The sequence below is a fragment of the Salvia hispanica genome, chromosome 1 (assembly GCF_023119035.1).
Source record: "Salvia hispanica cultivar TCC Black 2014 chromosome 1, UniMelb_Shisp_WGS_1.0, whole genome shotgun sequence".
NCBI classification, from domain to species: domain Eukaryota; kingdom Viridiplantae; phylum Streptophyta; class Magnoliopsida; order Lamiales; family Lamiaceae; genus Salvia; species Salvia hispanica.
This window is the reverse complement of record NC_062965.1, coordinates 39,390,388-39,407,794: the sequence shown is the minus strand read 5'-3', so window position 1 is coordinate 39,407,794 and position 17,407 is coordinate 39,390,388. Positions and strand designations below refer to the sequence as shown.

Genomic DNA, 17,407 nt, shown 5'->3' with positions numbered 1-17,407 from the left:
TTTTACGTAAATGATAAGTAGAAAGGCGGTAGGAACTAGAGTGAATAGTGCAATAGCAATAAATGCAAGAATATTTACTTCCATAATCTCATCGGTTTTTTACTTCGTAAGCTCTCTCCCAAAACCTCCGACCTCTTAGCATAAATTATTTCTAATATCGCGAAAATTTCTCCATTCTTATAAAATCACTGCACCTCAACGCATGACGCTTATTAGTACTTCAATGACCCGACTTTCTGAAACTATAGCTAAACAAAATGACGATTGCGTTTCTTCCACCTCTGCCTCTCTCATGTATCTTGCCTCTCTCTCTCATTGAATTTCAACATTTCCTCAATTTTCGTTGATTGCTTGAATCAGTGGCAGATCCAATGTATATGGTGACTTACTCCCAAATATATCCTATTTAATTATATATGGAGACTTACTCCTTAACACTGAATTGGTGCTGGTAGTGGTAGCCGACCTCTAATGTTTATTTTTTGATCTTTCATTTTATTGTATAATTATTATATAACAAAATAATAAATGAATTCACACCCTTAACAAATAATTTATGATAGTTATTATATTTCTATCGATCTAAATTGGAAATAATTTTATTTTTGTGTACTTGTTATAGTTTTTCCATTTTTTTTTATAAAAAATTTGCTCAAATATTTTGTGTTCTTTCAAAGTAATTTATTCCTTTTTAATGTAAACTTTACATTTATGTTTATATAAGACATTCACAACTAATATTATAAAACATTTAAATTTAGTAAAATAGAATAAAATGACCAGATTTTAATCTTCAAAGCCCTGTGTCTCTACAATTAAATATCGTAATCCCGAATCAAAATTTCTAGATCTGCCACTGGCTAGAATAATCCTTGATAATAATGCACAAATTTTAGAGGTAATTATATGAGCATGAGTTTTCACCTAATTTTGATTTTGTACAATCAAATAAAAATTTACTTAGTTGGAGACATCCTTGAGCAAACTAAAAAGAATGTTTGCGTTGATGGTTCATTCATGTGCCTCGTCCACCATTATCACACTATAGCTGACAAGAATCGGCTTGTTGCGAACCTGTTGAGGAAATTCATGGAGTAACCTTCCATTCATCATGTATTTCAAAACCGCATAATTCGATGTGGAGTCTTCGAATCGAATCGAGTAGCTGACTTAAATAGACTCAACTCATTTTTAGAAGGCACACTTGCAAAGAAATCACTCTAGAAGTTCCAGCGGATGCTAGCTCCACACCTCTCGTTCCTCGCCACCAGTCATGACCACTTGAAGACCTCGCAGTTCCACCGAGGATAGTTACCGTCAACTCCACCAGCCGTTGTAGTCGCCTAAATATTGTTTCATCGTCCGGAGTGGCAAAACAATCTTTATTTGCTTTCTAGTTTAATTCGTACTTCGTTTTATTTCGTTGGATCTTTGCTAGAACTAAATCTCTTGTTGCTTTTGAAGTCTTTTGTGGAGATCCAGATGCTATGATATGAAAGTTGTTTTTATTTCCTCTTTTCGTTGTTGTCGTGTTTTATTCTGCCTAGCGTAGAGTTGTTTGCGAGAAGTTTCTAAGTGTTGAAGCATGGTTTCGTTGAGTGGGCTGGATCTTTTGTTAAGTTTCTAAGTATTTGATAATTCGATTTGAGGTTTAATGTAAGAGATTTGTGATTACGTGACTGTTGCCACCTTGCATGTTAGTCAGTATGTTTAAATCTGAGTTTATCGGTCGTTAATCCGTGAGTTTTCATCTTTTGATTGTAAATCTTAGTTGTAGAAATTGTTGATCTGAGCTGTTATCCATAGAATCTGTGTTTATTTGAATTTGAATTTTTATGCATACTTGTTGGAGAAGACAACATCAGCATCCGGTTTGTGGACCACTTTTACTTTTCAGCTGCTTTTTCTCGTCCTTTCCCCTTTTGTCAGACTTTCTGCAGATCTGGCAGCACATCAGCCAGTTCGTTAGGATATTCACTCCAGCTTTTGTTTAAGTACTTTTAGTAAATTTATACTTTTCACATGCACTCTAGTAGAGTATTTCTTCTCTCTCACACAGTCCGCCTCTCCCAGATATTAGATAGTCTTACCAATCAGCAGAGTCCATGTCCACCTTTAGTTTTTCTGCCTAGGTAAAAACCTCAACCCATCCCTCCAGAATATTACCACAATCCCAACTTCCATCCATCTATCTCTGTGGAATTCGACCCTTACATCCACTATACTAGCCAGTAGAAGTGAGTTGAGGAAATTGTTGAGACCAAGGTTTGAGGTAATAGAGTCAGTGACGTGACTAGATTAGGAGTCTTCTTCTGACCAGTTGAATACAACCTGAGCCTTGTTCACTTTCAATATCACATTGATAAAGGATTGGGGAATGATTTTCTTGTATTTCTTATTCACAATCATATACATAGGTACATCATTATATATGACTAACAATATCTACACAAGGTAAACCTAATATACATTAATTCCATATCTCCTATTCTTAGTAAATATAATCATTGCATATTATCCTCCTAATATCTTGAGATTTCGTTCTAACACTCCCCCTCAAGTTAAGTAACGAGGTTACCGATACTCAACTTGCACAATACTTCTCGAAAAGACTTCGAGTTCACGGCTGTCGTCAACATACCGGCCAGCTGATCTTCGGACTTGACATATGGCATTTCAACTATCTTGGCTTCAATATTCTCCTTAATAAAGTGTTGATCCACTTCCACATGTTTGGTTCGATCATGTTGCACTGGGTTCTCTGATATACTAATGGCCACCTTATTTTCATAAAATAGTCTACACGATCGAGTGGGACCTATATCCAATTCTCTCATAAGTCTTCTCAACCAGTCTACTCTTAATTCCCCGAAACTTTGCTTCTGCACTAGAGAGTGCCACCATCTTTTGTTTCTTGCTCCTCCAAGTCACAAGATTACCTCCCACAAAGGTGAAATATCCCGCAGTCGACTTCCTATCATTTGGATTCCCAGCCTAGTCAGCATTAGTGAATCCATGTATCTCTAAGTGCCTGTGTTTATCAAACAATAATCCATGTTTGGATGTCCCTTTCAAGTATCGAACGATCCTCAGAGTAGCTTCCCAGTGTTCCTCTTGAGGGGCATGCATGAATTGACTGACTACTCCCACATCATAGGCAATATTTGGCCTAGTATGAGCCAAATATATCAAATTCCCAACTAATCTCTGAGCTTCCCTTTCTCTTTTATCTACAATCCATGATTCTGAACCATTGGGGTGTTTGCTGGCTTGCAATCTAGCATCCCAACCTCTGCTAGAAGATCTAGTACATATTTCCTCTAATTTATGAAAATTCCTTTCTTCGATCTCAGCACTTCTATTCCTAAAAATATTTGAGAAGCCCCAAGTCATTCATCTCGAACTCAGTGAAAAGATTCTTCCTTAGCTCGGCCATTTCTTCCTCATCGTCCCTCGTGATAATCATATCATCCACATATATAATTAAACACGTGATTTTGCCATTCTTCTTCTTGAGAAACTGGGTATGGTCGGAGTTACTTTGTTTATATCCATACTTGTTCATCACCTCTGTGAATCTTCCAAACCATGCCCTTGGAGACTATTTTAACTCGTTCAATGTCTTTTTCAGCCGACAGACTTTCCCATCTTGAAACTATGCAATGAAACCCAGGAGGAGGTTCCATATAGACAGGTTTCGGCAATTCATCATGTAAAAAAAGCATTCGTCACATCAAATTGGTGAAGTGGCCAGTCTTTGTTGGCTACAATCGAGAACAACACCCTTACTGTGTTGATCTTGGCTACTGGTGAAAAAGTCTCTTCATAGTCTACTCCATAAGTCTGAGTGTATCCTTTTGCCACCAGTCGAGCCCTATATCTCTCTATCGTACCATCTGGCCTTTGCTTTATCGTGAACACCCATCTGCACCCAACAGTTCTTACTCCTTCAGGCAGCTTTCCTTTTACCCAAGTCATGTTTTTCAGTAGTGCTCTCATTTCGGTGAACATAGCTTCTCTCCAATGCTTGTGTTTCATTGCTTTCTCCACTGACTGTGGAATCTCCTCTTCCTCATACAATAACTTCAAATGCTCGTGCTATCTTAGTTAGATTTCCTTGCACAAAGTTTGTCACCCCATACCGGCTTTTCTTTCCAATCTTCTCGGGAGAATGTCTTTTCGGTGGGACTCCTCTTGTACATCGATGAGGAAGTACCAATAGTATTGTCTTCCTCTTGGAGTTCTGTATCATCATGGTTAATAGAAAATGTATCCTCATCAGGGCTTAGTTTAGAAGTTACCTCGGATATCGGTTGAGAAGGATCAAAAGGGTAGTGGATGAGACGACTCTTGTGGTGAGACTTGCTCGGCGGCAGTGACAAATGGATCTGTTTGGCCCATTATCGAAGAGTTTGGCAATGACACAACCTAACTTAGATAGTCCGCAGAATCAGAACAACTCGGATTGCTCTCCCCCTGACTACTAAGGTGGGTGTGGTAAAAGAATTCGGTTTCCAGGAAATTGCAATTCATGGTGGTGATGACTTTCTTGGTGTGGGGGTCAAAACATCGATAACCTTTTTGGTTGATCCCATAACGGACGAAACACACTTGGAGGCACAGGGTGATTGTTTGGTTCTTTCATGCTTCGGAATATGAACATAGATAGTACAACCAAAGACTTTGGGTTGTAGATTCAAATGTTGGGGAATTTTAGTGAGTTTAGAAAGGGTATCGAGCGGGGTTTTTTTGTTGAGGACTTTTGTAGGTAATCGGTTCATGTGGAAGACAGATGTGGCTATAGCTTCGGGCTAAAAATGTGTAGGGACTTTGGATTCAAGCATTAGGGCACGAGTTATTTCCAAGATTGTCCTATTTTTCCTTTCTGCTACCCCATTTTGTTCGGGAGTGTAGGCACAAGAAGTTTGATGAATCATGCCTTTTTCTTTACAGAATTGGGACATAGCATTCACGAATTCCCTCCCATTATCTGACCTAAAAGTTTTTATAGTAGTGTGTAATTGTGTTTGGACCATTTTGAAGAACAAGATAAACTTATCAATGATCTCTGACTTATGTTTCAAAAAATAAATTCAAGTCATCCTAATGCAATCATCAACAAATATCACAAAATATCAAAAGCCACCCCTACCAGTAATTGGTGCAGGACCCCACACATCAACATGCACTAAGGAAAAAATTGAATTCATTCGAGTATTGGAAAGCTTAAAAGATTGTCTGTGGCTTTTGGCCAAAACACAAGTCTCACATAAAAAATTAGAAGGGATCGAAAAATTCATAAAAATAAGGGTGTCTTAGTCTTCGGTGCCATAGCCAAATTTCTTGTTTCATGGACTCGTGAGCCAGCATTGCACTACCATGTTGAGCTATCTCGTCCACTTAGTAGTAGAGTCCTTGCTTCTCAGTGTCACGCCCAAGAATCCTCTTCGTCCGAATATCCTGTAAGATACAAAAATCAGGGTGCATTAGCAGAGTACAATTCAACTCCTTCGTGACATGACTTATAGACATCAATCTCTGAGATAGAGTAGGCATAAACAATTCTTAAGCCGGAGAGTAGGAGAAATTTCAATAATGCCCGAACCAACAACAGTAATCAATTCCCCATTTGCAGTTTTAATGTAGGTTTTAGTAACTTCACTCAGGCTACTAAAATTATTCCTATCTGGGGTCATAGTGTCCGTTGTCCCATAGTCAAAAATCCAACCCTTGGTTGTATCCAACCCCTTTTGAAAATGAAACACGATGGATAAATTTTTCAAGGGGCGCAAAGGAATTTTTCAACATATAATGGGGGCTCAATTCACGATTTTTCTCAAGTTTGGGGCACCGAGCATATTTGGGGTCAATGTATAAGTTCTGAGAGTCTGGGGTTCAGTTTCAATCAAATGGGGTCCTTTTTTTAATTCACCATACTTCGGAGGTAAAAAAACGAATGAATTTAAACTTCCTAGGGTTTGGTTTTTGGTTTAAAACCAAACCCTTTACCTCCTGTCGGCGCCATCTCCGTTCACTCGACATAGTTCCCGGTTCCCCGCACGCTGCCACCGCCGGACGGGGCATCCTGGATTGCCGCTGATCCTCCTTGTCCTCCTTGATTTCCCGTTCTATTGATTTTGTGGCTGCCGGTAATTGGAAACTCCCACAGCCATTTTCGACTAAAAATGAGTTCCCCTCACTCTCTGCCTCTCCTCCCACCAATCGGGATATCCCAATCGCTTGAAACATGTCTCGTACGTGTGTTTTGGTTTCTAGCAGTGGATGCACCAAAGGGAGGATTTATCCGGAGGGGTGGATTTCTTCGGTCTGTTCCCCGGTCCGCTAGTAGCGGTGGGGCGCGGCGGCCCGCTCCTGTGTTGTGGGCGTTGGCTGTGGGCAACAAATCCGCTCTCAATTTTAAGAATCGCCGGTGTTTCCGCTGATGGTTTCCACGGTGGGTGAGGCGGACATTCGTGGCGTGATCGGGTGTCGAGCCGCCTCTATCTTCACCCAACCATAGGCCGCCTTTACAGATGGGAGAGGCTCCTGCTTCATTATGTCTTGTCGAATGGAGTCGTATTCCTGATTCATGCCGGTTAGGAACTTGATCAACCGTTTGTTGTTTGAATGTGTTTTGTACTGTGTTACTCCTTTATCACAGCAGGTGACGGGCTGCTTCTGGCAGCGATCGTTATTGATCCACAGCCCATGGACCCTCCGGTAATATGTCTCTAGATCGAGATCCCCTTGTTTGATGTTTATTACTTTGTCTTCCAGGTCATAGATCAAGTATGGGACTGCCTTACTCTCAAAAGTCTCGGTTAGGCTGTACCACAACGCTTTCGATGTTTGATGGTGGGCAAAGTCGGCGATAATATCATTCTCGATATTATCGAAGATCAACGAGAAGACCACCAAATCGTTCTCCTCCCATTCTTCATATCCTTTGCTCCCCTGTTCTAGCGGGTCGTTTCAGATTTAGGAGTAGGCTCCTCGGCCTTCAATCTTGACTTTCATTAGTCTGGACCACAATGGGGTAGTTCTTTCCGTTTACCTTGAATGCTATGGTAACATTCTTGCTATTCTTCAAGTTTGTTGATGATTCTGGATCAGTTTTGATATCTTCTTTGTCTTCTGACATGATTTCTGGTGTTCATGATCTGGTTATTTTGTTTGTTTTTGGTTTAGAAAAGGGTCGAGATCGGTATTCGACTATGATAATGTTTTTCTGAGCCAAGAACATTCCTGCTCTTGCGCCATAATAAAAGATTGGGGAACGGTTTTCTTGTATTTCTTATTCACAATACATAGGTACATAATTATATAGGACTAACAATATCTGTACAAGGTAAACCTAATATGCCTTAATTCAATATCTCTTATTCTTGGTAAATATAATGACTACATAGCATCCTCCTAATATCTCGAGATTTAATAATTTTAGTATTGAAGCTATTCTCTAATTGATTTGGTTATTTAGGGATTTAATCTGTAAATTTATCTTTCACTATTTCATTTCCTTTCCATCTTTAACAACTACTATAGGATAATATTTGATTTATTCAATTGGTGTTAATATTTTATTTAATAGTTCATTCGTTCCATAGTAGTAGAGTCATTTTGTGATTTTGGTGTACATTCCATAGTAGTGAAGTCATTTCCTTTTTATTAAAAGTCAACACATTTCTTCCCACTTACTTTTTCCTCTATCTTACTTTCTTCTCTCCACCTTTCCTTTCTCATACTATTTTTTTTTCCTTTCTCATACTTTATTATCTTCCCACTTACTTTTTTCCAGCGGCGGACTCATGAAGAGGCATGGGGGTCTTTCGGACCCCAGCCATTTGGCATATGAGTACATATAATATATTCCTACCTAACTTTAAATTGTGTCATGTGGTGAAACTGGTTGCAAAATGCGTCTACTAACCTAGAGAGCGGTGTTTTGATCCCTATTGCCAGCATTCTTTTTCATTTTCGCATGTCCACAAAACAAATTAATTTATTTGTCCAGTTCTCTTAGTTAATTCATTTATATACTATAGTTAAAATAACATCATACCACCAATATCCACCCTTAGATCCGAAAATCCAACGGTCAAGATTTAATTTCGTTAACAGAATTGAGATTGTTGTCTAGTGTATACCCAATTGCTATCGGGGGCATCTTAGTCATTTCAAACCGATTCAAATTAGGGTTACCCCCAAAAATACCGTCATTCTCAAAATTCGCCTCTCTCTCTCCCCCCGACTCTTCTCTCTCTCTCTCCCCGACTCTCCAAAATCTCATCCCGCCCGCCGCCTCCATCTCTAGATCCCGCCGCCTCCAACTCTAAATCCCGTCGCCTCCGCCTATAAATCCTGCCGCCTCCGCCTCTACACCGTGTAACTTCAATTTCCAGCCACGACTACACCGTGAATTCCGAACGCCTAGAACAAGTAAACGGTGAAAACAGTTCACAAGGTATGTTAATTGGATTCCGTTTTGTGTTGAACGAAATAGGTTTCAGAATGTTACTTTATTGTGAATGCAGATTTATGTATGTGTATTATTCATTCAATTGATGCCTTGTTTAATGTTTGGATCTGAGGTTTTAGTCTTTTTTTGGTGATTTTCGAAATTTTATAGCTATTTGCTCCATGTATGAGGGTTTTTTGACACATTGTGACGGACTATTGTGATTTTTTGTCTATTGGATTAGTATTGTTGTACTCGAAGTGAATTGCTGATTTGGTGATTTGCTTAGTTGGTGATTTGCTTGTATTAATGTATAAAAGGGGTTATGTTACTGCATGATTCATTTTGTGGATAATTTGGATGTTATTGGTTTAATGCAGTGTAAAGACAAAATAAATGGCAAGAAAAAGAACAATATCACAGGTAGAAGAGGAAGAATTTAGAGGGGATACACGTGAAGCTGAAACTAGAACTAATCATGAAAATATGAATGAGGAAGAAGTGGAAGCTGAAACAAGCACGAGAATAAAAACGAATGAGGAAATAAGAGGACCGATAGGTGAAGGTATTGTGAAAAATCTGTTGGGGTTTGTATACTAAAAGATGATTCGAGCGTACATGCCTTTGTACAGTCAGCTTGTGCATGTATACGAGAAACGCCACGTCCACTTGTTTACCTATTTATGAGAATAAATAATATAATATAATGGTTTATTATTGAAATATAATAAACAAGTCTAAGGCTTTTTACTAAGAAGGTCAAGTAGGAAAATTCGATGAATCTCCTCATGAGTTTTCCAGTAGGGGACTTGGCTAGATCTAGTAAGAAGAAAAACGTATTCACAACCTAGATAGGCTTTGGCTACCTATTGGTACGGTTGCGGTGTTTATGATAATTCTCTCTTACCTAAGAAGAGATTAGTAACACTGGTGTGGTAAAGCACTGAAAGGATCTAATCCGAAATGTATTCTTTATTGCTATCTACTGAAAGAATATATTTCAGAAAGTTTAGTATTTTCTAGTCTATGATATTAATATCAATATTGTTTATTCAATCAAACGCCACTTTGACTTATCAATATGTGAGAGTTTGTACGTAACTCAAGTTCATGATATCTTGGGTGGTAGTAATTGAATAACATAAAGGTATTGGAATATTATTTCATAGAATTCGCGTGCCCAGTGTGGTATGATTAAATCCCTAAAAGGGTGATCCCCAATGAGGTGTTTGAAAGAGGAATTTATTATTCAGAAAACTGCGCAGTTGGAATTTATTCCACGAATAATAAATAAAGTTTCAAACTAGAAAAACTCTTTGGAGAATTAATTTAATTCTAGTCACATAGCAGACAAAAGAATTAAATTGACGGATCAAGATAATCTTAAACGCGGGAAATATTATAAAATAAAATGGACCTAAGTTATTTGTAATTTGGTGATTTAAGTGGGAGTGCAATATTATTCTTTAGTGGAACAAAATAATATTCAATTGATAATATATTAAATCATGGGTCAATTGATTTAATTAGTTAATTATCTAATGGGTGAGCCCAACACTTAAGTCATTCCATGGATCCCCTTACTAGCCCAATAAGGTCCACTATAAATAATGAATGAAATGGAAACCCTAGCACACAATCCAAGACAACACAAAACCCTAACCCTAGGAGGCAAATCGGCGCCTCCCTCTTCTCTCTCACTTGTCTCAATTTTCGTGCCTAGCACGTGGGAGAATTAGGGTTTTGATTATTGTTCTTGATCTATCCTAATTCATAGGATTAGATCTAGACAATTTGGTGTTTGTATTGGGTTTCCCTAGATCCATTCAAAGTTATTTAATTGATTATCTAAGATCCGCCCACACGGATGGAGAATCAAGGACAAGGGAATAGTACGGAAGATTCGTGGTCGATAAACCAAGGATCTCCGGATGGTGCAGCTAGCAACGTCAATCCAATGATGGATTATGAGGTAACAATCGAATCTACATCGAATATGCATGATTATGTGTTTATTTGATGTTAAATCTATAGATTTATGTTTATTGCATTAAATTGGAGTCGAATGCATAATCACCTAAATAGATCCGTCAAGGACCTGTTTGTTTTCCGTATTTTCCGCTGCTGTAGTCCCAACAAAATCTTGCAGTATTACTTGTTATATATTGCAGTGGGTCATTTATAATAATGCAGTCTTATTTGTTATATATTGCAGTGGTCCATTTAGAATAATGCATCATGATCTTGCAGTTTTGCATATTTACACTATTGATTTGGATTATATGACAGATCTTTTTCTGATAAAATTAGTCTATATATGAGTTAGTGCAAGTAACAAAATAGATAACAGTGTTCAAAATATAAGCATTACTGTATAGATTAAATGAACTTTTGCTAATTTTGAATTCTGTTTCAAGTGATATTAGTTATAGCAATTATTGATAATTCATACCTAAATCATGACATAATTAGATACTTATCATTCTACTAGTTAAAATGAGGGACCAACAAATAAGATAATTTATGTCATATTGTTGTGTTGCTTGTTATACATTGCAGTGCAACATTTAAAATAATGCAGTCTTGTTTGTTATAGATTGCAGTGCATCATTTAGGATAATGCATCATCTTGCTGTTTTGCATGCTATATTGTTGTATTGAATGTTATATATTATTGTATTGCTTGTTATACATTGCAGTGCAGCATTTAGAATAATGCATCATCATCTTGCAGTATTGCTTGTTCTATATTGCAGTCCATCATTTATAATAATGTAGTATTGAAATAATTTTATTTTTTTTTAGTTTTGATAAGATTAAACAAGGGTGTGAATGCTCTGCTATTCAGATTAAAGCCATAAATATTTGGAAATACCATGGAGTATCTAAATGGAAAGCAAAAAAGGGATATAATTGACTTGGGGTTTGGGGCACTTCTGAATTTCAAGTTAAATTTCATACCTCCAAAACTGGGATTCTGGGTTGCATCATACTTCAATCCCATTGCTTGTGGGTTACCTATAGGAGGGTCAGGGACAGAATGCGAAGTTGATGTGCATCTGACACTTGGCCTTCCTAAAGGAAGACATCGTATTGAACGGACACTCAGGAAGCATGATTTGTCGTGGATGGAAGCCGTTGCAAAGTCTCTTAAAAAACCAAGAAAAAATATATATGTTGATGACATTGCCATCCTGATGTTGAAAGAGGTAGATGGTGGTGACCAATTCAAGAGACTGTTCTTGGTACTCATGGAATATTGTTTTATAGAGACCCCAACAGATGGACCTGTTATCCCAAAGATCCTACATATCTTGGATGATTTGTCAATCATCCATGAATACAATTGGTGTGAATACGTAATCACTGTTATGTTAGATGTGCATAACAGATGGCTGAACTCCTCTAGCAGATACTACACTGGTCCAATAGTTTTCCTTATGGTAAGTGTAACTTTCTTACAATTATTTTAAAAAAATGCACATACTAAAGTTTTTTTTACTTCTGTATGTCAGGGATGTTATGTGGACAGGATGATAGTAGGAAGACGAACAGTTGAACGACGTTTCCCATCAATTAACATGTGGGAGTTGGAGGCGTTAAAAGCAAGAGAAGCCCTAGAGATCAATGCTGGTGGATTTTGGCTGGGTAACTATGATGACCGGATGCCACAACAACTTGTTGATGATGACAAAGCATTAATCCGAGCGCAAGAGCAACAAATCTTGGATGATTTGAATGATATGGCTGGTCCTTCAACTTCAGCAGAAACAAAGCAACAACACAACGAGGAAAGAGAAGCAAGAAAATTTACTGTTGATGTCTATCGTGCTGGAAATCTTTTGGCTGATGGAATATTCAATTTTGCTGCTACGTTACATGCACCACCAGAGCACATACGTGAAATGAATAGTTTTAAGGTAGCATCTGCAGCGGGGTTGATAATGCTGACTAATGGAAAGAGAGAGAAGAGACGGATAAAAACAAAAGATAAAGTTGAAACACTTGCTTAAAATTTGGATGACAAGGATCTGCAGAATCCTGACTGGCTGGCAGCAATCGAAAAAATGATGAGTGCTCTAGATAAAAAAATTGAATTGGAAAATTATATGCCTAATTGGAATCTGTTTGATGATGATGACAGTCAAGTAAGTTTTTCTTATTGATAACAATATGTGGTTTATTTATATTGTATTTGAAATTTCACTACACTTTTGCAATTGGAGATTGTTCGTAATGATGGTTTTATGGATATGCAGAATGTGCAAGCACAAGGTGGCCAGTCGAGAGGTGAGAAATCACCTGTTGCAGATCAAAGTCGTGGAAAGGAGAAGATGGGTGATGCAACTGAAGCAAGGAAGGAGCCTTCCCAGGCTACGTGCTCATCGAGCCCAGCTGCAACTACTAGAATGAATGAGCCTTCAAAGGATAAAAATGATAGTACATCAGCTCCTGCAGAGGTATGATATACATTGCATAACACAGTTTAAATTTTTGCAGATTGCTATATTATATATTTCACATTATAATGCATTTGTGTTTGTGGCTATTGTAGAATGTCTGTGAAGAGCCTTCGAAGCCTACACAAGGAGTGGAACCTGCAGCTTCAAAGGACACGCAAAAGGCTAGTGCTGCATCGAATATGAATGATCCTTCCAAGGAAAAGGAGGAACAGGAATATAATGCATCTTTCCAAATTATACTATAAATTCTTAAGTTTTATAATTGTAATATTGTTTGCTGGAATTTCCAACAGGGACAAAAAAAAATCTCCACCCGTGACAAGTCAAAAAATAAAGTAAGTAATGCAATCAAATCTCCTTATGTTGTGCGTGCAGTTACGATGTCAGACAAACTGACAGGGGATGAGAGGGAATTGTATTTTTGGATGATAAGTACTGAAATCAATGCCACATATGTTTCGTATGAAATTATTTTTAATACCAAGTGTTTATTCAATAATTGTACAGAATGATAACATCCTACACTTTGTAACAGGGAGCTGATTGTATTCAACATCAATAACTTCAAAATTACTCATGCTCAACTAATGTCAATGCTGCCATATGCAAGGATCCATGTTGCAGTCATAGATGGGTGGAGTTGTTACTTAAATTTGAATGAGAATTTCAAGTCCCGTACATCACCCAACAGATTGTTTCTGTCTACTTTCCCCTCCGTATGTCTCAAACACTTAATGCATATTAGACTTCTCATATGGTTGTCCTAATTCTTATTTTCTTTGGCTGCAGAGTACAGTTGTGGACCCAAAGACTGATCAGACAAATGAGGTCTTTCATGAAAGAATCATTGATGAGCTCAAGTATATCCAAAACTTCAAATGGGAAAATTACAGTCTGGTAATAAACTATCAATACATTGAACTACAATATGTTTCTTAGTGGAATGCAATTAAATATGCTCATTGTTATGCAACAGGTTTTTTTCCCTATGTATACAAACGACCACTACTATGTGGTTTGTTTTGATTTCTTGAAAGCAACAATCTGCGTGATAGATAATGTTAGATCAGAAGAAGCTGATGTTGGGGATAGATATGGCGACCAAGTCTATAGGCTGGTAAGCAAGCAAGGCTATATATGTTATTCTGCAATATACATTATATAAATATGAAAATCTCATCAGCTTGACAATTCTTATTTTATAAATTGCAGATATATTTCTTTGTCTACACTCTAGAGACATGTGGTTGTGCTAGCTATGGTCGTATGCTCCAAAAAGCAAATGTGAAGATTCTAGAAATGAAATGGACTGCTAAAGAAGATACTACAGATTGTGGCATGTATGCAATGCGCCATATGGAGACTTATATGGGGATGAAGGTCACTGACTGGAAGTGTGATCTGACAAACAAACAATCAAAGCCTCTGCAGCTTCTTCGAGCCAAATATTGTACAGCAATGCTGTATAACAACAACAATAGGGCCTTCAGGTGTATGTCAAGACTTGCCTCACATCTATATACGGAGGAAAAAAAGACAAGACCGATTGATGTGGAGAATATGGTAGTGGAGTACAAGAACAAACCATCTTGGCGTGCCTCACAATGAAAATAGGGCATATGGTTGCTGCAATGATGAATGAATGTTTGAGTGTTTGAATGTTTGAATGACTGCTGCAATGAAGTCTTGGATGTTTGCAATGAAATCTTGGATGTTTGAATGAACTTGTGCTGAAACATTTAGTTTTATAGTTTTATTTTGGGGTAGAAAATGTAACTGATTTAATTTGATTTGACTTTTTATCCATAATTGTTTTAATGGCAGTTACTTATAATATGCTTGCATGCTTGAGATTAATTACTGGTCATATCTCTGTTCAGTTTTCCCCAAATTTAGGGCATTTTATGAAAAAAGATTGGATTTTTTATATTTATTAGTTTGTGGGTGTAACTCTGAAATTCAGTTAGAGCAGGGAGTTCTATAGGGAAATTATTGCAGTGTAAATGTCATGACTTTGCATAAAAGAAACTTAAAAGCATCTCTTGGTTAATGAAATTAATGGAATTTGAGTGAACATTTCTTTAAAGTCAAGTGATGATTACCAGAACATCATATCTTCCTAGCACTTGAAAGCTAATTATGCTTTGGTTGTAGAGAATACTGACTTTCAGGTTGTGTACCACCTAGCTATAGTTTCGTTCCATTAAACTACATCAGAAAGAAAAATTGTAACAATAATATGTAAACTGCAACATTGTTGTCTTAACAAAGCAACATTCATTGAATAAGACTGTAATATAGAATTGTAAAAATTTGTAATTAAAAAAGATTGAAGTTACACTATTTACTGAAATGGAAGGAAACTTGGAAACAATAGTATAAAATTAATATTTAATCCTACTGTCGTGTGAAATTAATGAAGTAATAGAAAAAAGCAAATAGTGTGTCTGCACTCGTTTAATTAGACTGCAATATAGCGATCCTAATACTGCAATTTACAATGTATACGACTGCAATCTGGTAATGTAAAAATGAACTAACAATTTTATATTCCCTTTTATCAGCCACACCAAGTGGAGAAAATATTCAGTGGTCTAGACACACCACGTGGCATGATGACGTGGTGTGTCCCACTAATTAGCACTTGACAAGTGTAAGTAGGAAGAATCTAAAGATATAAACTATTTAAGGTATTAAGATTATATGAATGATATAAAATCTCTAAATTTGGAAATTTTCTAAATCACTCTATGAATGAATAGGAACTATATAGTGTGGTGAGCTACAATTTACCTCCATTAAACTACATCAGAAAGAAAAATTATTACAATTATATGTAAACTGCAACATTGTTGTGGTAACACTGCAACATTCATTGAATAAGACTGCAATATAGTAATGCAAAAATTTGTAATTAAAAAGGATTGAAGTTACACTATTTATTGAAATGAAAGGCAACTTGGAAACAATAGTATAAAATTAATATTTAATCCTACTATGGTGTGAAAATAATGAAGTAATAGAAAGAAGCAAATAGTGTGCCTGCACTCGTTTAATTAGACTGCAATATAGCGATCCTAATACTGCAATTTACAATGTATACGACAGCAATATGGTAATGTAAAAATGAACTAACAATTTTATATTCCTTTTTGTCGGCCACAGTTCCTAGAGTCATGGTGACCAAATTCTCCACATATTTTACACTGACGCAAGGGTTTGCTGTTCAACTTTACAGCCTTCTCCTTCGTGGACACCAAACGGCTTTTAGAATTACTTGCCGAACCTTTGGTCAACACAACTTATGGTGGTTGTACTTCAACCACAGCCGGCTTTTCAGCAAAATAGAAATCTTTAACTGTCTTACCCTTGTCTGCTGAAGATAGTTAAGGGATTCTTGTCATAAGACTCTTCCCAAGCTCATCAATTCCAGCTGAAACATATCAATGATCGCACTATCACCATCAAATTTTTCATGTAACTGAAAAAAATGTCAATAGCTTTATTCTTTGAGAGCTGCTTTGGATCTGATGGAATTTCAGTTTCTCTCAAACTTCGAGCTGGTCCACGAATAGCATCGGCTAAGGCAGTCTTCAACCACCTCACATGAAAGTACTTATCAGGTATAACCTTCACAAATCTGTTCTTGAAAACCAAAAATATATGACTACAAAGAATTCCCTCCCTCCCAAACAATTTGCAAGAACAGGAATACGAATTCTCACTGATCGTATAGGTAACGACCCAAGATTTACCATACATGTCCTTTATTGTGGAGATCTCTGGCACACATGCAACTGGATCAAATGATAAAACATGAGGCAAATTAGTTAATAAACGATTGGCTACAATAAACAATTAGGTGAACAACAATGTGATATACATAAACCAGCAACTATTTCATACAAAATACAAATCAATAATCTTGATTAAGCAAGAAACAGAATATGACAACAATTACTACAAACTACTGAACAGATGCAGAATCAGCAGTTAATGCATCCAAATTTCGTAATACAGAAACAAAGTATTGCCATTAAATCAAACATTACTCGTCTACCAATATTGAACAAAACTAGAAACGTACTCTACTAAACAAGTATTCATCAAAAAAACAAATCTAACAAAATCAAAAACTACTCTTCAACCAAAATCAAACAACACTCATCAACCAATATTAAACATAAATAGAAACATACTTCTTCAAAAAAAAGGTCAAGAATCGTCAAAACAGTCAACAAATTCGTTGTCAAAATCGTCCAATAACTGACCATTATTTTACAACTAAACATGTCGATGCTCACCTTCAAGAAAAACATCCAAATCAAAATTGATGATCCAGTCGCCCATATTCTCATCAATTTGTGGAATGAATTGCAGAAACCTATGAAGAGAACACGATTTGGAGATTTCTAGGTTCTCAAATTAGGATTGAAATTGAAGATTCGAAATCCAATTGCAGAAAACGAATTGTGGAGAAATTGAA

General features: G+C 36.9%; 1 protein-coding gene across 2 annotated transcripts; it reads right to left on the bottom strand.

The window, feature by feature from the left end:
* Positions 1–15,947: 15,947 nt before the first annotated feature.
* LOC125204003 (protein FAR1-RELATED SEQUENCE 1-like) lies at positions 15,948–17,407 on the bottom strand. Of its 2 annotated transcripts, XM_048102550.1 has the most exons (3): positions 17,226–17,407; positions 16,682–16,718; positions 15,948–16,561 (listed from the first exon to the last, which is right to left on the bottom strand). In XM_048102550.1, exons 1-3 carry the CDS (start codon positions 17,269–17,271, stop codon positions 16,345–16,347), a joined length of 300 nt encoding a protein of 99 aa, XP_047958507.1. In that variant the 5' UTR covers positions 17,272–17,407; the 3' UTR covers positions 15,948–16,344. The 2 variants fall into 2 exon arrangements, with proteins under 2 accessions (XP_047958507.1, XP_047958502.1); XM_048102545.1 differs by having other exon boundaries at positions 15,948–16,718.

Coding starts and splice junctions, on each gene's coding strand:
- LOC125204003 (XM_048102545.1), bottom strand. CDS start 17,271: ATGGGCGACTGGATCATCAATTTTGATTTGGATGTTTTTCTTGAAG. Junction 16,719..17,225: donor TTTGGATGTTTTTCTTGAAG/GTGAGCATCGAC, acceptor CATTTGATCCAG/TTGCATGTGTGCCAGAGATC.